This window comes from Perognathus longimembris, chromosome 1 (assembly GCF_023159225.1).
Source record: "Perognathus longimembris pacificus isolate PPM17 chromosome 1, ASM2315922v1, whole genome shotgun sequence".
NCBI lineage: Eukaryota > Metazoa > Chordata > Mammalia > Rodentia > Heteromyidae > Perognathus > Perognathus longimembris.
The window spans coordinates 154,362,358-154,384,193 of NC_063161.1; the positions used below are offsets into that span (position 1 = coordinate 154,362,358).

General features: G+C 46.9%; 1 protein-coding gene across 9 annotated transcripts in view; it reads left to right on the top strand.

Moving 5' to 3' along the window:
- The window catches only part of Gapvd1 (GTPase activating protein and VPS9 domains 1), a 90,860-nt gene extending 77,102 nt beyond the window's left edge, over positions 1 to 13,758 (top strand). For all 9 annotated transcript variants that reach the window (XM_048342590.1, XM_048342582.1, XM_048342625.1 and 6 more), the window contains 7 exons: positions 1,289 to 1,398; positions 1,672 to 1,831; positions 2,553 to 2,740; positions 4,890 to 5,103; positions 7,990 to 8,062; positions 10,044 to 10,241; positions 11,774 to 13,758. In XM_048342590.1, the coding sequence (XP_048198547.1) occupies positions 1,289 to 1,398; positions 1,672 to 1,831; positions 2,553 to 2,740; positions 4,890 to 5,103; positions 7,990 to 8,062; positions 10,044 to 10,241; positions 11,774 to 11,914 (1,084 nt within the window). In that variant the 3' untranslated portion in view covers positions 11,915 to 13,758. The remainder of the gene's footprint in view (positions 1 to 1,288; positions 1,399 to 1,671; positions 1,832 to 2,552; positions 2,741 to 4,889; positions 5,104 to 7,989; positions 8,063 to 10,043; positions 10,242 to 11,773) is intronic.
- Positions 13,759 to 21,836: the final 8,078 nt, after the last annotated feature.

Below are 21,836 nucleotides of genomic sequence, written 5' to 3' on the forward strand. Positions count from 1 at the left end.
CTGTATAGGAAGAAACCTGGTAGGGGAGGACTCAAGCTAGGCATAAGGTGGAAGAAATACTGACATTGTCAGACTCCTTCCTCTAGATGGCAGACTTGAACACCCTGTACAGTCCCTCACCCACTCCCTCACCCACAGAACCAGAAAGGGCCCCAGGCACTAGCAAGTAAGAGCCGTGTGATGGTCCCTGGGTAGGAGGAGCTGCATGCTGTGGATGGAGATCCCTACTTGAGGAGGCTCTGCTACTGGGTGGAATTAGGTGGTTCAGTAGTTAAAATTAAGTCTATTTTCAGCTCAGAATGAAGACTGAGGGGGCTGAGAATATGGCCTAGTGGTAGAATGCTCACCTTGCATACATGAAGCCCTGGGTTCAATTTCTCAGTAATATATATAAAAGCCAGAGGTGGCACTGTGGCTCAAGTGATAGAGTGCTAGCCCTGAACAGAAAGAAGCCAGGGACAGTGCTCAGGCCCTGAGTTCAAGCCCTAGGACTGGCAAAAAAAGAAAAAAGACTGGAGGTGAGCTTATTGTGGTAGGACCAGCATGTCTTGTAATGAGGTAGAGGTGTTCTCTGTGTGAGTGCCAGGGTGGCACTGATGAATCTGTGTTTCTCCCAACGCTGCCATTTATGATACCCTGGCTCTCGGTGCCTGTGGTGGAACCCAGCACCTGATGGAAAATTTAAAAAGATTGGTTCGTTCCAGTGACCCTAGAGAGTAGTTTTTGCCAAAGGTGCTGTCAGAATCTGCTCCTTGAGTAATTAGGATCCTGTTCTTCACAGTGAAATATTTAGTAAAACTTACCTTTTTTTTTTTTGCCAGTCCTGGGGCTTGAACTCAGGGCCTGGGCACTGTTCCTGAGCTCTTATGCCCAAGGTGAGTGCTCCACCACTGTGAGCCACAGCTCCACGTCCTGTTTTTGAGTGGTTAATTGGAAATAAGAGTCTCAAAGGGACTTTTCTGCCCTAGCTGGTGGCTGGCTTTGAATCACAGTCCTCAGATCTCAGCCTCCTGAGTAGCTAGGATTATAGGCATGAGCCACTGGCCGGGGCAAACTTACCTTTTTAAAAATGATTATTTGAAATTTTTGAATCCTGAAGCAGCATTGAAATTTATTTATTTATTAAACAATCATAAAATGTGACCATTTTGGCTGAAGATGAAGCTCAGTGGTAGAGCATGTGATTTAGCAAAATGTGCTACGTCCTCGGTTTAACCTTTAGAACCGTTAAAGAAAAATGTGACCATTCTGGATAAAGTAATTAATGCAATCTGTCCTTATTCTTCAGAGATGCGAAAAAGAAACTGAGGCTTGCTCTTTGCTCTGCGGACTCTGTCGCCTTCCCAGTGCTAACCCATTCAACACGGAATGGATTGCCAGACCATACAGACCCAGAAGGCAAGTTGCTACAGGATAGCTTAGCTTTTCCTATAAATAGAGTTTAACTATATGTATCTAGTATCTAGCTGTTCAGCTTCATATATTTGTTTTAGGTTGCATAAGTGCGCTTTGATTAATGATAGTTTATTCAAGTATTTTCTAGATACAAGTAGTTCTGGTGATACAGAGCCTAGTAGAAGTGACATCCCAGATGCTCAGAGGCTATAGATGGCTGTGTAATAAGCCCATGGAAATTCTCAGTAGTAACAGAATTCTTGTTTTTGTATTTAGACAATGAAATTGTATGCTTCTTAAAAGTTCAAATAGCTGAAGCAATCAATTTACAAGACAAGAACTTAATGGCTCAACTTCAGGAAACAATGCGTTGTGTGTGCCGCTTTGATAACAGGACCTGCAGGAAGCTGCTGGCATCCATCGCCGAGGACTATAGGTAAGCCCCGACCCGGTCAGCTTGGGGACCTAACTTGCAGTTGGTCCTTAATTCAGAAATGAGTCTGGGCTTACTACAACGTGGGTGGCTAGATTTAACTGAATGTAAATGAGCAGTTCTTAGTGACAGAGAAGTGCGGTTTACTTCAGGTTTACACCTACAAAGTAGGTGTGAGGCTAGAATAACTAGTTTATCACTTTTCCTGTTTTGGAAGTGTTGGGACAGATTTCTTTAGTGGACCAGAGAAGCAGGAGTAGCCTGGGAGTTGTTACCTTTTCTAGCTTCTAAGCCCCTTGCTAATGGTTATGAGAAACAGTATAACTGGGGTGCTTAGGCTGTACAGCGCCTCCTAGGATTGGGGAACAAGCTTTCAGGTATTCATCACATTTGTGCTATAAGTAACTAATTAGTGGGGAGTGCTTAATAGCTTGTATGTAATCTGCACCTTTTTGGTACTTTTAGTCTTCCAGCACGGAAACCATGTCCCATGTGAAATGGAACAAGATATGTAAAGGGACATGTAAAGATATGTAAAGAGACAGTGGGTTAAGTAGCTAAATGTTCAACATAATGAGGTTAGTCAGAAACAAGCACCCAAGGTTCTGCCTCTTGAGCTGACAACAGTCCCCAAGAGACTTGTGTACAGCTAGAAGGACATGTCAGGTTGTAAAACCAATCTCAGCCTCTGTTAGTGCTTCTACATCTGCATTTCTCTTTTTAGGAAAAGAGCCCCATATATCGCCTATCTCACACGCTGTCGACAAGGACTGCAGACGACACAGGCTCACCTGGAAAGGCTCTTGCAAAGGGTTTTGCGGGACAAAGAGGTGGCTAATCGATATTTTACCACTGTCTGTGTGAGATTACTGCTTGAGAGCAAAGAAAAGAAGATCAGAGAATTCATTCAAGGTAATTGATTGCTTTTAGACAAGAGCCGGAGTTGTGGCTCTGTGGCAGAGTGTCTGCCTAACAAGTACAAGGTCCTGAGTTCAAACCCCAGTACTGTTTCCCCCAGAAAAAAAAAGAAAAGTATTTGAGAGAAAAACTACTTCGAATGAAACATTTCTTCAACCATATGCTATTGGGAAGACTGGGAAATTTTCTTTTGTTTTGCTAGTTTGTGTAAGTACCTGTATGTCTTAGAACAGTTTTTTTAATACCCAGGTTTTTTGTTGTGTTTTGTTTTTTGGTCAGTTGTTGGGCTTCAACTCAGAGCCTGAGTGCTGTCTCTGAGCTCTTTTGCTCAAGGCAAAAGTGGAGCCACAGCTCTCCTTCCTGTTTTCTGGTGGTTAATTGAGAGTTCCCTCACCCTTCCTGCTCAGGCTGGCTTTGAACTCCAGTGGTCAGATCTCAGCCTCCTGAGTAGCTAGGATTACAGGCATGGGCCTGATAATACCCAGTGCCCAAATAATAGCCAGTTCTTTTATGGATTCTTAGTAATAAGTTTCTAAGTTGCACGTTATGTCCCTACCCATGGAGACTGAGTCAAACTGAGTGGCTGAGTCACCCAGCTTGGGTGGGTTATGTAGTAAGATTGTGTCTCCAAAAAAAACAAAAACAAGGCTTGGGCTGGGAATGTGGCTTAGTGGTAGAGTGTTTGCCTTGCATGCACGAAACCCTGGGTTTGATTTCTCAGCACCACATCAACAAAAAAAGCCAGAAGTAGCACTGTGGCTCAAGTGGTAGAGTACTAGCCTTGAGCACAGAGAAGCTCAGGGACACAGCCCCAGGACTGGAAAAAAAGAAAAAAGCAAAGCATAAATACTAGTTTATATCTTATTTATTTTTAGTGGTACTGAGGTGAAAACTAAAGTCCTCACACTTGCTATTCAGGCACTCTACCACTTGAGCCATATTCCCGGCCCTTTTTTTGCTCTAGCTAATTTTTGGATAAGATCTTTCATATTTTGCCCCTGAGGCTAGCCTTCTCTCATAATCCTTTTGCTCAAAGCCTCCCACATAGTTTGGAATCCAGGCATATACAGTTTATTTTTTGAGATGAGGTCTTGTTAACTTTTCTGCCCCGGCTGCCCTTGAGCCTACCTTCCAAGTGAACTACTATACCCAGCCCTAGAAAACATTAAACTCTAATGCCAGATCTCTGACCGTTTTCTTTTTTTTCCTTTACTGAATGTCTAATTTATCCTAAAAACTGAAGAAGGGATTGAATTTTTTGATTCATATACTCTTTCATTTTTTTGTTTCTTTGAGAGACCCTGGTCTCACTAGTAACACTAGCTGGTCTAGAGCTTACAATGTAGCCTAGCCTGGACTGGCCCCGAACTTTTTTGTGTGTATGCCAGTCGTAGGGCTTGAACTCAGGGCCTGGGCTTTTCTCTCTACCATTAAAGCCACAAATTCACTGCCATTTAATAGAGATAAGGAATGTCACAGACTTTCCTGCCTGCACTGGTTTTGAACTGTGGTCTTTAGATCTAAGCCTCCTCAGTAGCTAGGATTACAGGTGTAAATCACCTCGTCCAGTTGGGAACGTGTACAAGTTTTAAAACAATACATATTTTTGTAATATATCTTTGAACTTAAGCTTTTTTGTATTTTTTGTTTTCTCTTCTTTTTAATGATAAAGCTGTGTGTTCTAAACTGTACTCACTCTTGGCTTTAAGATCTTGATGTCTACCCCATGCAATTGAAATAATCTGTGTAGACTAGTTCCCTTTTATTCACCAGAGTTATGGTGTTTCAAGATGCTTCCATTCCCTAGTGGATTTAGGAAACTAGATAATACTGAACCTCATATACTTGCACTGATTACAGAGATGGCTACTAAGTGACTAATGAGTAGTAGCATATGTTGAATGGACGTACTGAACAGAGAGGCATCTCTTTCTGGGCTAGAGGGAGCTGAGGGTTCTAAGTATCTTTATGCTACTCAGAAAAACATGCAGTTTAAAACTCAAGGATTGTTTATTTCTAGACTTTTACATTTAATATTTTCAGATCAAGGTTAACTGAAACTAGAAAAACAGGATGGGAAAGAACTATAGTAATTCCTTTATTTTGCATTTTATGGTATATTTTAATAATTTTTTTATTGGAGACTTTCAGAAACTCACAGCAGCTGATGATAAAACTGCTCAAGTAGAAGATTTTCTGCAGTTCCTTTATGGTGCAATGGCCCAAGATGTCATCTGGCAAAATGCCAGTGAAGAACAGCTGCAGGATGCCCAGTTGGCTATCGAACGAAGTGTGATGAACCGCATTTTCAAGCTAGCTTTCTACCCTAATCAGGATGGGGACATACTTCGTGACCAGTGAGTACTTTGTGTTGAACTACATAGATGTATCGGTAGCCCTGCATTTGAGGCAAGCTATGCCTGTGGTTTGATATCTGATAGTAAAGGGGAATAGGCCAATTACTAGTTTTCACACATCAGAGTTGCACTAACAAGCAAGAATAATACCTAGTTTACAGGGATGTGGACGGTCAGACTGAAAGGACCCTGATTGAATCAGGGTCTTGAGCCACATCTTCAGTCCCTTTTTATTTTAGTTGGTTTTTCAGAAACTTTTGTTTAGGCAGGGCTTAGACTATGATCTTCTTACATGTACCACCACATCTCATCTTTGCTCTTTTTGTGTGTGCCAATCCCAGGGCTTGAACTTAAGGCTTGGGTACCATCCATGAACTATTTTGTTCAAGGCTAGTGCTCTACCACTTTGAGCCACAGCGCCACTTCCAGTTTTCTGGTGGTTAATTCAAGATAAGAGTCTCACAGACTTTCATGCCAGGGCTGGTTTAACTGTGACCTTCAAATCTCAGCTTCCTGACTAGCTAGTTTGTCAATCATGAGCCATCAGCACCGGCCTGGTGCCTTTCTTTAGTACCATCTACCACTTGCTTGGTCAGCCTTGCAGAACTGATATTTGGAGCCAGGTGGTTCTTTGATGCAGGACGTTGTCCCATACAAAGTTTAGCAGATTCTCCCCTTTTCTTGATGCAGGTTTGTGTGGTTATTTGATAAAATTTCACCATTCCCTACCCTCCAATGAGAGTAGGAAATAATACTTTTATGCATGATGTCAGTGTCAGACACAGTACATGTTCTTATTATATATTTATGGTGTTGAGTTGTTACTTACTTAAATATCAACCAATATCTGAAATTCTATAGTCTATGAGTTATATATTAATAAAACTACTTTTAAAAGTAATTGTTAGGACTGGGAATGTGGCTTAGTGGTAGCGTGTTTGCCTACCATGCCTGAAGGCCTGGGTTTGATTCTTCAGTACCACATAAACAGAAAAAGCTGGAAGTGGCGCTGTGGCTCAAGTGGTAGAGTGCTAGCCTTGAGCAAAACGAAGCTCAGAGACAGTGCTCAGGCCCTGAGTCCAAGCCCCAGGACTGGCCAACAAAAAAAAAAGGAATTGTTGAGGGCAGAGATATAGATTGTGGTAGAGAACAAAATGATCCTGAGGTTAATCCCCAGTATTTTCTTTTTTTGTTTAGTTTTGTTTGCCAGTCCTGGGGCTTGGACTCAGGGCCTGAGCACTGTCCCTGGCTTCTTTTTGCTCAAGGTTGGCACTCTACCACTTGAGCCACAGCGCCACTTCTGGCCGTTTTCTATATATATAGTGCTGGGGAATTGAACCCAGGGTTTCATGTATGGGAGGCAAGCACTCTTACCACTAGGCCATATTCCCAGCCCAATCCCAGTATTTTAATGAGTTTCATGAATAGTAATCTCAAAAATATATTCTGGAATAATAACACTGGTAACTTTGGGTATTGTGAGTTTTTTTATTTTCTTACTGGTGTATTTTTCTGAGCACTGTTTCTGTGTCTGTTAAAGTTGTCAGTACCAGGAGTGGCTTGATATATTCATTGACTCTTGAGATTCATTAAGTAGGACCTAAGGGAGATTACTAAGTGATTTATATGTTTGTTTGTCCTTTTCCCTTTTTTTAAATAGATTTTTGTTCTTGTTTTTGGTGGTGCTGGGTATGGAACTCAGGGCCCCACACATCTAGACAAATGGTGTCCTACTGTGCCTACCCCCACCTGCAGGAATTTTAAGAGGCTTGGGATTACTGCAGCCTGCCTTCTTAGGTGTCCGTGGCCTTAGAGGCTATTCGTCCACTCAGGTCTGTTTCTCCAGAGGAGCAGTCATGGGATAAGGAGTTGGGGATTTGGTACAGAGAGCAGCTTGTTTCTGCCCATTTCTCCATGGCATTTCTGCAGGCTTGACAGCATGTCAAGAGCAAACCTAGTGTCTGCTTAGAGCACTGGAAGCCAACAAGCATGGCTTAGCCCCTTCTCTACTGAAGCAATTCTTTTACCTTTTTAATCCTAATTATCTTCATCTACAAACGAGGGGTTGGACAATGATAGAGTCCCTTCTCCAGGTGAAATCTCTAGTCCTCTTGCTTCTTCTCACTGTTTGCCTTTCTCCTAACTACCTTTCCCTCCCCTGAGCAGTGTGTCCTCACTGAGGGCCATCCTAACTCAGGAGAGGCAAGCGGCACCACCACCACCCCTGCCCCCCAGGGGTGCATCATCACTCAGGGCCGCCCTCACCCAGGAGAGGAGAACGGCATCCTCTCCCCTGAGCGGTGTGTCCTCACTGAGGGCCGCCCTCACCCAGTAGAGGAGAGCGGCGTCCCCTTGGCTCCCTCAGCATTTTTTTTTTTTTTTTTGGCCAGTCGTGGGCCTTGGACTCAGGGCCTGAGCACTGTCCCTGGCTTCTTCCCGCTCAAGGCTAGCACTCTGCCTCTTGAGCCACAGCGCCGCTTCTGGCCGTTTTCTTTATATGTGGTGCTGGGGAATCGAACCTAGGGCCTCGTGTATCCGAGGCAGGCGCTCTTGCCACTAGGCTATATCCCCAGCCCCTCCCTCAGCATTTTTAACAACAGGGTCTCGTTGTATATCCTAGTCTGACCTTGAGTTTGAGATTCTCCTGCTTCAGCCTTCTAAATGTTGGGATTACAGGCATGTACCAGCATGCCTAGCTAAACAATAAGGGTTTGTTGTGGGGTTTTGTTTGTTTTTTTACAGGAAGGAATACATAGGCTTAGAGAGGGTCTCAGATATCATTATAATCTGTAGCTAGAAATATCTAAAATATTTTAACTTGTTTCAAAATGTCGTATCTTTGTTTTCTGAAACGTGTATTTACATTTACATTTTGGGGGCTTTCAGGGTTCTTCATGAACATATCCAGAGATTATCCAAAGTAGTGACTGCAAACCACAGAGCTCTTCAGATACCAGAGGTAAAGTGGGTTTATATGGTGTGGGCTGCAGAAATATTACATACGTATTAATGCTTTATTGAAGAACTAGAGTTTAGAAAAATGGAAAATACCAATTGTGCAAGATGTTATTCACTGTAACCGTTATAAGCCTGAAGGTGCTTCTGACCTGGCACAGAAAGAGAAAAGAGAGGAGTAGAGAGGCGAGGGCGCCGACAGAAGAGCTTCTTCCTGGAGACACTCAGTGCCCAGGCAGAGATTTGGTGTCTCGGGCAGGCTGTGTTCTGCCTGCCCTTTTCAGAAGATGCCCTATCATTGGAGCCACCTCACGAGCCCTTTTTGTGCTACTTGATTGGTTTGTTCATTTATTACTTATGCTGGATGACAGGCATATGCCACCACTTCCAGCCACTGGTGGTGATGTAGCCTCAGGAATTAGCTGTCCTGTTTTAAGGAGGGGCAGGTAGTCCTCCAAAGGGGATGAGAACTGTTAATCTACTCCAGAAACAGTCCAGTCTGACATGGCTTGGGATTACATTCTGGTTATTGAATTTTATCTTATTTTTTGGAGGATGTGGTATTGGGTTTGAACTTGGGACTGTTGTCCCTGCTAGTCTGGTGTGATACCATTCAGCCACACTTCCAACCTTGCCTGCCTGCATTCCTTCCTTCCTTTCCCTTCTTCCTTCTTTCTTCTTTGCCAATACTGAGGTCTGAATTTGGGACCTTGCACTTGTTTGACTTGGTTACTCTGCTAGCACTCTACCACTTAAGCCACATATCCAGCCCAGCTTTTTTGCCGGTTATTTTGAAGATGGAGTCAGACTCTTCTGCTCAGGCTGGCTTTGAACTGTGATTCTCTGGGTCTCAGCGTCCTTGAGTATCTCTGATTACTGGTGTGAGCCACCGGTGCCTGCCGCGTCCCTGCTTTTCCATGGTTCTGCGTAGGATAGGGTCTTACTCTCTTCCCAGGATCACAGGTGTGTGTCACTACTTCCATCTTTCCTCCACCGAGACAGTTCTTGAAGACTTGAATGCCCAGACTAGCCTGGTACCTTGGTCCCTCCACATAGCTTGAATGATAGCTTGAATGATGTATGTGCCACCGGTATGGCTGGAGAAAAGTTTTTGCAAATTTTTTTCTCCTGTTCTCAGTGTTCCACATAGCTATGATTACAGGCATGAGGCACTACCACCTACTGATGTTAGACCTGGCATACATCTTTTACAAATTAAGAAAGCTGGAAAATGTCAACTATTTGCGCTTTCTGGTTATTTTTATTAAATTACCAACTAATGAAACATTAGTATACATTTTTTAATTTTTCGGTGATTTTCTTTTTTTGACAAGGGATCTGTTTCTAGATTTTTAAAAAATGGCACATACTACTCCTACTACAATGGCACATACTAATTTTGTTGTTGTTATGGGGCTTGAATTCTGGGCCTGGGCACTGTACCTGAGCTCCTCCAACTCAAGGCTAGCACTCTACCACATTGAGCCACAGCCGCACTTCCAGTATTCTGGTGGTTAATTGGAGATGAAAGTCTCATGGACTTTCCTGCCCGGTCTGGCTTTGAACTGAGATCCTCAGATCTCAGCCTCCTGTGTACTAGGATTACAGGCATGAGGCCACTGGCTCCTGGCCATACTAATTTTCAAGTTACCGTGTTTAGTTTGTGCTTTTGGAATTAGCTACTAAATATAAAGAAATTTTCTTCAAGCTATTTAAGAAAGATAATAGTCTGAAGTTTTACAAATTCTCAGTTTTGTTATTATTACATGCTCTCTATTCATGGATGTTTGGTTTGCTCCATTTTTAAAAGCAACATATTATGTAAAGTTGAAATGGGATTTAACTGTTGGTAAAGGGGAAGAAAGTGCAATGCAGTTTTACTGAAGAAGGGGAAAAGCCACTGCCTCCTGACTGGGCAGTGGCCAGGATTGCTGTCCATGTTGCTGTTGGATTCAGGATGCAATATTGTCTGTGGTCTCCCTTAGGTTTATCTTCGGGAGGCACCATGGCCATCCGCACAGTCCGAAATCAGGACAATAAGTGCATACAAAACCCCCCGGGACAAAGTGCAGTGCATCCTGAGAATGTGCTCCACCATCATGAACCTCCTGAGCCTGGCCAACGAGGACTCCGTGCCCGGGGCAGATGACTTCGTCCCCGTGCTGGTGTTTGTTCTAATAAAGGTGGGGCCTCTAACAGCCAAAAAGTTCATATGGCACCCTGCGCAGACTGGCCCAGGGCTTCACGTGGTTTAGAGTCTTAGGTTCTTTTCTGTGACCCAGAAAGATGTCTTAATGTTAAGATGTATTCTGTTCACAAAGTTAAGGTTTTTGAAAGGAAGGACGTGAGGCCCCTTGGTGGACGGACGACTGTTTTCTGCTTTTATTTATTTTAAATATGAATTTATTGTTACTTTTTTATTTATGTGGTACTGAAGAATCGAACCCAGGGCTTCATGCATGCTAGGCAAGCACATTCCCAGCCCCTCTTTCCTGCTTCTAACATGATGCCTCTGTCCTTGGTGGGGCCTCGCCTGTGTGGCTGAGGAAGAGAAGAGGGCAGGCTCTCTCTGCTTTCACAGGCTCTCTAGTGCTTGCTAGGCAGACCAGCAGCTCAGCACTCATCACCCGACCTTTGTGGTCACACTTCATTATCATTCCTTCATTCCTTCATGGTGCTGCCCTGGGACTTGAACTCAGCATCTGGGTACTGTCCCTGAAGTTGTTTTTGCTCAAGGCTAGCACTCTACCACTTGAGCCACAGCGCCACTTCTGGCTTTTTTGGTAGTTAACTAGAGATGAGTCTTTCTTGCCTGAGCTGGCTTTGAACAGCAGTCGTCAGATCTCTAGGAATACGGGCATGAGTCGCCAGTGCCCAACTTGCACCTTTTTTTTTTTTGAAATAGCATCTTGACATCTTTTTCTTTGACTAAAGTTTCTTGGGTTTGCTCTGAACGTTTGTGAGCAGCCATGGGGTTGGGGCGCACTCTGCCCTCAGGGCACCTGCATGGCGTGGGCCTGTGAGACGTACGCCTGCACCACTGCCGGCTGCCGTATGCTTGACTGACGTGGTCTCGCTAATTCTTAGTGTCGTGGATAGTTCTGTCATTGGAACCTGGCCTGGAAGTCGAATCTGAGTACTTTGGCTCTCAGCTTGTTTTTCTCACTGTAGTAAGACGTGTAATCTCTCTAGTCCTATTGTAGAGCTAGTCTAAGCTCATTTTAAGGCTTGTTCTAACCCTTTAACAGCCTGTGTCCTTTGTCTCCACCTAAGAAAATGAAGAGGCAGGAGATGTTTTGTGTTCCCTCTTGCTACATAGGGTATGTTACCTTTTTAAGGTGTTTCTTTCTCAGTTGAGTCTGTGCACATTTACCAGTTATAATTCAGTTTGCCTTCAGCATTCACTTCCTTGCCTAACTTTCTGGAGTCCTGTGAAGTTGAGTAAGATCCTAGGAATTAGCCTAGCCCTCATGGGGATCAGAAAGGTTAGTGTCTTGCCAAAATAGAAAGCTGTAGAGAGAACAGCTAGGGTTAGAACAGTACTTCCCAATATATTATTATTACAGGTAGTATTAACTGTTTACAAAATGACTTCCAAAAGGCAGTTTGGGGATTAGTGTCAAAGGACAGGTGTTTCTTTTGTTCATGGGAGAGCAGATACTTAGATGATTTTGGCACAGCATTTGTGCAATTGGCTTTTTATTTACTTCTCCAGGCAAACCCGCCCTGTCTGCTGTCCACCGTGCAGTACATCAGTAGCTTCTATGCCAGCTGTCTGTCTGGGGAGGAGTCCTACTGGTGGATGCAGTTCACAGCAGCCGTGGAGTTCATTAAAACCATCGATGACCGGAAGTGACCGAGACCTGCGCCCACCACCGCAGCCCACTGCAAGTCGGGCAGACAAATCCTTGAGAACACATAGCCGCTGCCTTCAAGGCTGAAGATTGTTTTTGTATGATATTGTACAGCATTCAGACATTTTAAAACAGATCTTTACTAAACAGATTAATGTGCTAACAAGCAGGTTCTTTTTTCTTTGGGCTCTTTTCCTTTCTGATAATGCATATTTTATTTTCTTGTCCCAAGTAGAGAATATTACTGCAAAAAAGAGGGACCATGTTTTTCAGGTATTTTGAAACATTGAAGAACAGACCAGACTCTCTTAGGAAATTTCTAGATCTCCATTATGGATATCCCATTCTTTTATTTTCAAAAAGAACAGTACACCTCTTTTAAGATGCATCAAATGGAAGGAAGATACCAGCTCACTGAGGATTAGAACAGTGGTGCATTTGTGGCATTATCTATAAATACACTCACCTGAGTTGAGAAGCTAAGAAGGAAATGTAAATATAATATATATTTATATTTGATGTAATATGGACATCTTCAGATTCTAATAAACAAGGAATATTGCTGATAGTAGGTTGTGACATACCCTCTTGTGAAATGGTTTCCTTGACAAAATTTAAGCTGAGCTTAAAAGCAAAACACACAGAAGTATTTATGGAAGTGTGAGTCAGTTTGTTGAAGTCTGTAGTCCTGGTGTCCACCGAGGAGTGTGGCGCAAAGGCCGGTCCCGCCACGGGCGTGTGGAATCCTGCATAGGAGCAGACTTCAGCTCCCACACCCTCCATAGGAAAGGGCAGTCGCATCTGCCTGCGTTGTGGTACCTCTCCTCTGGATGCTAAGTGTGCCCTAGAAACCCTAGACAGAGCTCCTTACAAACCTTTAACTCTTAGATACTTTTAATGATTATTCACATTGAATGCACACATCAGGAATTCAGTGAATGTCATTTTTTAAAAACAAAACAACTAATTTGTATTGTCTGCTCTAGTGTTTCAAGTTTTACTAGTGATAAACTATTTTAATCAACCATACTGTTCTTATGGAAAGAAATCTATTTTGGTGGTTTCTGTGCCTTTATTTCCCTCTTCTGAGAAAACAAAGTATGTGTTTCACTATTGGTTTGCATTGTACACCAGTATTTAATCAGGACTGGCCTTTGGTGCTGAGCAGCTGGCCAAGGAAGCACACCAGAGCTCCAAGCACACCCCGGGTACATAGGCCATCGCCGACCACTTCCCAACTCAGCTTCTTTTATGACAAATGCTGCAGCCCCATAATTGAGTCCCTTGTTGGCAGCATTTCCAGGCATCTGTGAAGGGACCTGTGACCACCAGCTTTGAGTAGATGGATATAGAGCCTCTCTGCTCACCTCTCTGAGATCTCTGTTTCATAATGCCAAAAGAAGCTGGGCATTCTTTACGCCTCCACCTCTTCTAACTCATTTGTTTTACAATACCAAAATGGTCATTTTTATAGGAGTGTGGGATGGGGTTTCTGCCTTCTAGGGAGAGACCAAAGTTAAATTAGTACTGCAAAATATCCTTTGGAATGTCAGATCAAGAAATCCATAGTCATGAGCTTCATGGGCTTCACTGTCACCCTGCCGGGGTGAAAGTTACATGCCATGGCAAGTACACACAGACCGTGTGACACGGCTTCTGGAACCTACATAGGAGTCCATTTACTTCAGCCTTTGATTCAATAAATGTTAAATCAACAGAAGTCTTTGAATACTTGGAATTCATTGTTATGGGATTTAACTCATAAATCAAGGAGATTTTCCCCCCTTGCAATGGTAACTTAATATATTCCATGTTATCATTGTAGAAATAAATATGGAGATGTGGACACTGCCCCAGGGCTCTTCTGTGTGGTGTATGGCTCCACTGGGGGCAGGAAGCGGGCTCTGCGGCGCTCGAGCTAGTGCTGAAACAGACCAGCATTGGTGACTCCTCTGTACTCTGCTGGCAGAGGAGCACGGTGCGGTTCCAGGGTTTCCCTCTGAAAACCCTGTCCAGGCCCAGGGATTGTCAGCATGAACCACCGTCAGTTTGATTTCCTAGTGGGACTTGTTGTAGGGTTGAATTTTCAGTTTAGGAATTGGCCTCCTATGGCTGTGGGAGTATGTGAGAAGTAGATCTTCAAGTGGTTCTTCCTGTATTTCCTTCCTTACTGTTCTACAGGAAGGGTTCAAAGCACAAATTCACCCTTGGTAAACATGACACCAATCACTACACAGCCAATGGATGGGAAGTGGGAAGAAAGATGAGTTTATATTTTCTGGTAGTATTCTGCTTCTGGAAGTAATAGGAATACACATTACAGATTGTCCTTGTGAACAACTAGGGAGAGGTAGACACCTGGCAAATATTTCGTTTTCTCTCTTCATTTTAAGTTAATACCTTGACCACGTGTTTTTTGGTTTTTGTAGGGTTTTTTTTTTTTTTCTTTTTTCTCTGTAAAAACCTGCTTATGAATGTCTTTGGACACAGTTATACAGCGGTAGTAGAGGATCAGAACTATTAGGGGATTGAAAATAGAAATGATATGAGGTTTTTCTTTTCCTCCTGTATCCTGAAAGCGTTTATTTCAAGTGGACTTTAGAAATATATGTTCTTAAAGTACATGCGCAAGGAAAACAAAAACCTGGCCCCTGAACAGTAAAGAGCTGGCGGGAGCTCTTACCATAAGAGCCCGTGCCAGAGGCAGGCGGAATGCCTGTCACCTGTCGCAGGAATTGCTGCGGGGGCCAGGCATAGATAGGTCAACTAGGTGTTTGAACTGTGTGAGGTTTAGTGGTGCCAAGAGGGAAGTGGTTAGTGGATTTCGTAACTGTGATAGAAATGTAGTGCTGTGCGTGCCCGGGGCTCAGCCCACACTGCTGCCTCTTCGTTAGAGTCTGTTTTCCCTCCCAGCCCTTTGAAGTCTAGTGACTTGATTCCCTAACTGATTGCCATAATGGGGAGGAGGGGTAGTTACAGGCTTTTTTGATGCTCAGAGTATTTTTAGAAAGGGAACGACAATGCTATTTGCCAAGATGTTTGAGAGCATTGCCAAATGGGTAGTTCCTTTATGTTAGGATGTAGGGTGACCAGGGATAGCTGTATTACTGGTGAGAACACTTGGAGAAATGCAGTAGAGCCAGTTGCACCGGGACCAGCTGACCCATGGAGTCTCTGCAGCAGAGTTCAGCAGAGTCTATGAGACGGGGCCCTTACCAGCTCATGTCTGCCAAGGTACCAGTCTGTCCTGTCTACCATATCCGTGTGTCACCTGTACTGAAGAGCTTTGTATTGCCCCTCTACCTGACCACTCTTTGTACAAGTCCACTCCCGAGCCTGCAGTCTTGTATGTGAGCAGGAGGAGCGGGCCCGCCTCCCACGTGGTTACTGCTGTACTGTCATTCTGTGAAACTGATTAAAAGGGAGGGCAGTCTCCACCAGGCTGAATGTTTCCATCATCTGTTCTGTGTTGAGAATCATTTCTGGAAATTCAACTTCTGGATTGTGACTGACATCTTCCATGACTTCACACACGTCTCCCAGCTGAACACCTAAGGATGGCACAGGAGGGAAGTAGCAGAGCACAGCTGCCACTTGCAAGACGGTGAGCAGTGACGGTTGTGATACTACCTGGTATTCATTCCCGGGGCCCGCTCAGCGCAGTGGCCATGTGATCGCAGCACTAGCCTTTCCAGCTGAGGGAACTTCCTAGTAGATGAGCCCTGGCTCCCGGAGGCGAGGCCACCCTCCTCCAGTGGGAAGGCGCTACCGTGTCTCCTGTACTTCATTCAGGAGGAAATGTTTAAAAGCTGGCTTGGGGCTTGGGTGTCTCTTCCCACCCCTACCCCCACCCCCCCCCCCCCCCCATTATTGGGCTCTGAACTCTGGACCTCGTGCTCCTCATTTGGCTTGCTTTTTTTTTTGGTACTCTACCATTGAAGCCATGCCTCGCCTCTGGCATTTTGCTGGTTAACTGGATATTGAGTCTCAAAAGACTTTCCTCCCTTGGCTAGCTTCAAACCACCGTTCTCTGGAACTCAGACCCCTGAGTAGCAAGGGTTACTAACAGATACAAGTCACTGGCAGCTGGCTTAGGGCTTGGTGTTAATTCAGTCTTCAGTATTAAAATGAGTACTCCAACTTGCCTAGAGTTGAAAGTATTCCATCTTTTCTGGGTTTTGGTAGTTGTTACTTGTTTGTTTTGTTATAGTGGGAGTTGTTCTTGGGGCCTTGCACTTGTTATGTAGGCACTCTACCACTTGAGCCATTCCTCCAGCCCTTTTTGCCTTTTTCTCTGCCAGTCCTGGGGCTTGAACTCAGGGCCTGAGCACTGTCCTTGAGCTTTGTTTGCTCAAGGCTAGCACTCTGCCACTTGAGCCACAGTGCCACTTCTGGGGTTTTTGTTTTTGTTTTTTCTGTTTATGTGGTACTGAGGAATTGAACCTAGGGCTTCATGCATGCTAGGCAAGCATCCTTACCACTAAGCCACATTCCCAGCCTTGCTTAGCTTTTTTGCTCAAGGTTGACATTCTATCACTTGAAGCATACTTCTGCCTCTGGCTTTTTTGCTGGTTCAAGTCTCATGGATTTATCTGCCCAGGCTGCCTTCAAACTGTGATCTTGGCCATCTTGGAGTTGTCTGTGTCTCTTGGCTATAAATGCCCAAGTGTTCAGTGAGGGGCTTGTGCTTTGAGTGTTTCATTTCAGATGAGTTCATTTGCCTAGTGTAATAAAATGTAGGCTGCAGACTTTTCCAAACATTGACCAAACAACCATGCTGGCTGGAAAATCTCTGCTTGAGGGGACCCAGAAAATACTTTCCACATTGTTCACAGACATGGAAACAGCTCAGTGCTGGGCCATTTCTAAGCGCCAGCTTTCCTGCTGACACTTCAGGCACTCGTTTTGGAATATACCCGAATCCACGCCAGGAATCCCAGCAGAGCAGTGCCGCTTCCTGAATCTCCCCTGGGTGCTCCTAAGAGGTCCTCCTTGTGGGCCACCCACCACCATCATCACTGCCACCAGAGAAAGTCCTGGAAGCCTGCATTTCTCACACTTCCCCAGCTGACTCGTGCTCCCCCAAAGTGGGGCTTCTCTGTGGAATCCAACACCTGTCTCTACATCTCCCAGGTGGGAGAGGAAGTGGGAAAGAAAGGTCCTTACAGGGCGAAGATTCCTCCCAGGCATGTTCAGCTTTGATATCCACGTGTCTTCTCCACTCATAATCTGCCTGATTGGGCAAGGCTGTCTCAACCCCTCATTGTGAAACATTTCCAGGAGACCAGTCGTGTTTGGTGATACCCACATTCCTCTCATTGTCCCCATTTTGGCCTAAGCTTTTAGAACATCTGTCTTCTACGGAGCACCAGTGAGTGGCTCACGCCTGTAATCCTAACTGCTTAATGGAGCAAAATCGAGGATTGTGGCTCAGGTCAGCCGAGCCAAAGCTCACAAGACGCCATCTCATCCAATAGCTGGGCACGGGGTAAGCATTCATCACCCTGCAGGTGTGGAAGTCTGAGGGAAGATTGAGGTCCCAGGGCAGCCAGGACAAAAAGAAAAAAACATTTATGACACCTCCATCTCAGTAGAAAAATCTGGGCTTGGTGGTGTGTGCCTTTATCCCGACTATGGAGGAAAGCGTTGGTCAGAAAAGCACAAGACCCTGTCTCAGCCAGAACAAGAAGGCTGGAGGCATGGTCGTAATGGTAGAGAAGCGTGAAGTCATGGGTACCCTCCCCACCCCCCAAAAAAGCAGAAAAACTTTTTTTTTTGGCAATATTGGGCCTTACACTCTGGCAAGTGTTCTGAGCTTGAGCCACACTCCCAGTCTTCTCGTTAATTCATTCTTTCTTTTCCTTCCTTCCTTCCTTCCTTCCTTCCTTCCTTCCTTCCTTCCTTCCTTTCTTTCTTTCTTTCTTTTCTTCCTTTCTTTCTCTTCCTTTCTTTCTCCTCTCTCCCTTCTTTTTCTTTTAGTGTTTTTCAGATAGGATCTTATGTTTTTGCCCAGATTGAGAGCCTTCCATCTGTCCCTCCAACGTAGCTGAGATGAACAGGCATGCACCACCATGCCCAGCTTCTCCTTTGAAATAGAGAGAGGTTCACCATTCTTTTTTTTGCCCAGTCTGGCCTCAAACCTCCATCTTCTGATCGTCACCTCTCAAGTAATTGGGCTTACAGTCATGAGCCACTGAGTTTTATGTCCAGTCCTAACCAGCGTCTGTGTAAAATAACGAGGTGCAGTAGCCCCTGCAGAGGGGCCTCTCTCTGGGTGTGTGCCCTCTTCCCCCGCCCCCCCCCCCCTCCATTAGCAGCTGCTTTCCTACCACTGGATTACTTGCCTCCCTCTGGCCACCTTTCCTTCTCTTGTGACCCTGTGAGGCAGTGGGGGAGCCAGGCCTGTGGGGGTGAGTGCCTGGGAAAGGAACGGGAGGGGGCTGGAGAGACTAAAGGAAGATGCTTGAGGACCACCCTACTCGGGTATCACAGGAGGGCCTCCTCTAAGCGAAACCACACCGCGGATCCCAAAGAGCTCTGGCCCTCCCACGGTCCCAGAAGCCCTGGGCCGGCTCGGGAGCCGGAGCGGTGCCGCCCCCTGTGGACACGTCCCCAGCAGCCTCTAGTTCTGCCCTGGATATAAGGCCTTGCACGATTGTTCCTAGCCCTTCATTGACCCAGATGCTGTCGGAACATCCTTGTTCCGATCCTGACAGGAGCAGCTACACTGAGCCAACCCAGGCGAGAGCTTGTGTCCTGCCAGTGAACACAAATGTAGGCACCAGGCTGCTTTTCTGCCTGGCATGGCACAGGAACTGGGGACGGCCTAGGACCGCGGGAAATCCCTGTGCACAAAGCAGCTACTGAGAACCCGTCTGTAATAAAGGCTCCGCCATGGTCACGCAGTAAGTGCCCTGCCCTCTGAGGACCCAGAACCCGCACCCATCCGCTTCACGGCCCTGCCCACCCCCCCCCCGCCCCAGCATCCCAAGGAAATGCCTTCAGGAGAGGACAGACCAGGGGTGCTGCCCCCTCCATCTTCCACAGTACCTCTTTCCACGCCTCCCCCGGCCCCTCTCTAGGTGCTTTTAGAAACAACTAGCTCAGATCAGATTCTGCCCTACCTACAACGCTGCTTTTGTCCACCTAGGTCCCTGCCCATCTTTTCAACCACTGTTTCCCTCTTCCCCTTAATGCCACCCCTCAAAAGTAGTCTTTAAGCGGGTGCCTGGAGCTCACACACCTGTAATCCTAACTAATCAGTAGGCTGAGATTTGAGAATTTTGGTTCAAAGTCAATCTGGGCAGAAAGAGACTCATTTCCAATCGATCACCAAAAAGCCAGAAGTAGAATTGTGACTCGAGTGGTAGAGTGCTAGCCTTGAGCTGAGAAAGCCCAGGGACAGCATCCAGACCCTGAGTTCAAGTCCAGAACCAGCACCCCAAAACAACAGACAACAGACTAGCCTTTACCCCAAAGTTCCAAGCTTTGCCTGGCTCCAAGGCTCCTTATCCCCAGTGAGGACCAACAGCCCGGCCCTCCACCCATGTGACACGTAGCACGCGGCCGGTGGCAGGTGTTTGCAGATGGGTTGCGAGGGCCAGACAGGAGCACAGGATTTCACTCTTTCTCTTTTAAATGTGGCCCCTGCCAGGACCAAACCCCTTTCCTGTTCCTTCACGAGGCCCAGGGCCTGCTGGTTGGGGGTCCTCTGCAAAGACACCAGGCCCACAGCCAGCCCTGATCTGGGGACGCAGGGGGCTGCAGGCTCCTGTGACCCTGCCCCACCCCTGGCCGCGTGTCCCCCAGGAAGTGGCACTTGGGGATGAACCACCAGGAAGATGGAGCCGAAGGCCATCTTAGACCAGTGCAGTACATGCACGCGGTCACCTTTCCCTGTCGGTTCTAAGCCCACCCGGCGCCTGTGCCTGCCCGGCAGCCTCCCCTCGCCCCATCGTGTGCATGTTTGCTCTCCCTTCTCCGGGGCTTCTCATCCTCCATGGGAACGTTTACTTCGTAATTTAGGGGGCATTGATAAGCCGGGATCCTCTGGGGGCCTCAGCACCCTGTTCTGTGGGGAACCCTGGACTCGCACTGACCTCTACACGCCCTTCATCCTTGGAAGGGCTCTTGGGGGTCCGCTGTGGCCTGGGTGGGTTTCTGGGCAGGCCTGCTACCTCCTGGGCTAGCTCTGCCGTGCCTCGGGTGACACCTGGTGGCCAAGGACAGGTAGAGCCACTGGCTGAGAGGCGGCCGCGGGAGGCTCCAGGAACCGCCAGGCCTCCAGCTCCACACCCGGTGTTTTAACCCCCCTTCCTCGCCTCCCTCTTTCCAGCCCCCCCGCCGCCGCCAGGGCATCACGAGCCCCGTTTTGCACATTGCAAGTGGAGACTCTGAAAGGTGACCCTGCTCATTCAAACCTGCACAGGCAAGAAATGGCAGCAGCAGGGTGCGGATGGATTCCCGGGTCCGCCCTGAGCAAGGAGGGCGTCTGCGGAGCCCTGTGCAATCACCTGGGGAGGTAGAGGCCACCTCCCTGCCCATTGCTGAGGTTCATATCCAATGCCAAGGTCACAACAAGGACATATAGGGTCATGACAAGGATAAGGGGAGGTGACCTCCTTCTTCTCCCCAGCTGGCCTCTGGGCTCAGGGGGAGAGGGCCTGGGGGGGCTGGAGGTCTCTCACAGACACCACCACCCCCTTCCCCCCAGAAAGCCACAGGGCAGAGGGAAGATCCCGGTGGGAGAAAGCCACCACCAGACCTGGGGCGAGCAAACCCCAGCCGCCTCTGTACACAGATGGAGCCCAGCAGGAAGCTGGGGAACCTGGCAGCTTAGCAAGCTGGCTACCTGCACTCAGGACACCCCCGCCCCCGCCCCCCACTAATCCCGGACAGGGAAAGAATTGGGGTTTGAAATTCCAGCAAAATCCACAAGGCTGGCACGGAAAGCCAGGCAAAACGGATCCGCAGCCTCCATGACAGGATCAATGATGCCGACCCCCAGTGCGCTGGGCAGGAAGGGGGGGGGCTTCCCACAGCCATGGCGGGGACCGGAGGGGGGGCAGCATAGCCAGAGAGCCCACCCGGAGGAGCTGCGGCCGGGGGGATGGCACGCGTGAGCACCCACTTCCCCTGTGGACGCTGGGGGATCCGAAAGGCCTGGCTGAGGTAGGAGGATGGAAGATTATTTTTGTGGGTGATCTAACTAGCATTTGCCATTGCAAACAAACAAAACGGTAGCATCTGACTGCCCCACGCCGGACGGCAGGAAGGAGGACACGATCTTTATTTTTACACACACGCACACACACACACACACACAAATCCCAGTTTTGCTCAATGCGTGTCCACTGCTGAGTCGTGTGCAATGGTTGGGTCGCACGCATCGCGGCTGAGGAAGGGAGGTTTGCTGAGTGAATTAATATTTGTCGACAAGATTGTAGGGGGCATGCTTAACTCACTTCAGGTGCTCTTGGAAGCATAGCACAATGGAGAAGCTAATTACAAATCATGCCTATTTATTCATTAAACAGGGCCTGGGGGAAATTCAAAGAGGCAGCACTGTCTTCACTTCATTCAATTTGCTGTCTGTGATTAAACGGAACGCAGCTGCAAGGCTTCCGCCGCGTTGCCGGGTTCCCAGTTTTCCAGGAACCATGGGGGGGGGGTCATGCCCGTCCCCTAGCGGCCCCACCTGTCCTCAGGTAGACCCTTCCCATCCTTTCTCATCCTTGCAGCCACCTAAAGGCGATTTCTGACTCTGAGCAAGTCCCGTCAGCAGTCAGGTCTCAGTTTCCCCATCTGTGAAATGGGTACACACACACACCCCTGGCTGGCTGGATTCCTCAGAGGGAAAAGGAAGTCGTTGGATAATCAGTGATTCTTCCAGACCCTGGCCAGGAGCAGCGTGCTAGAATTGCC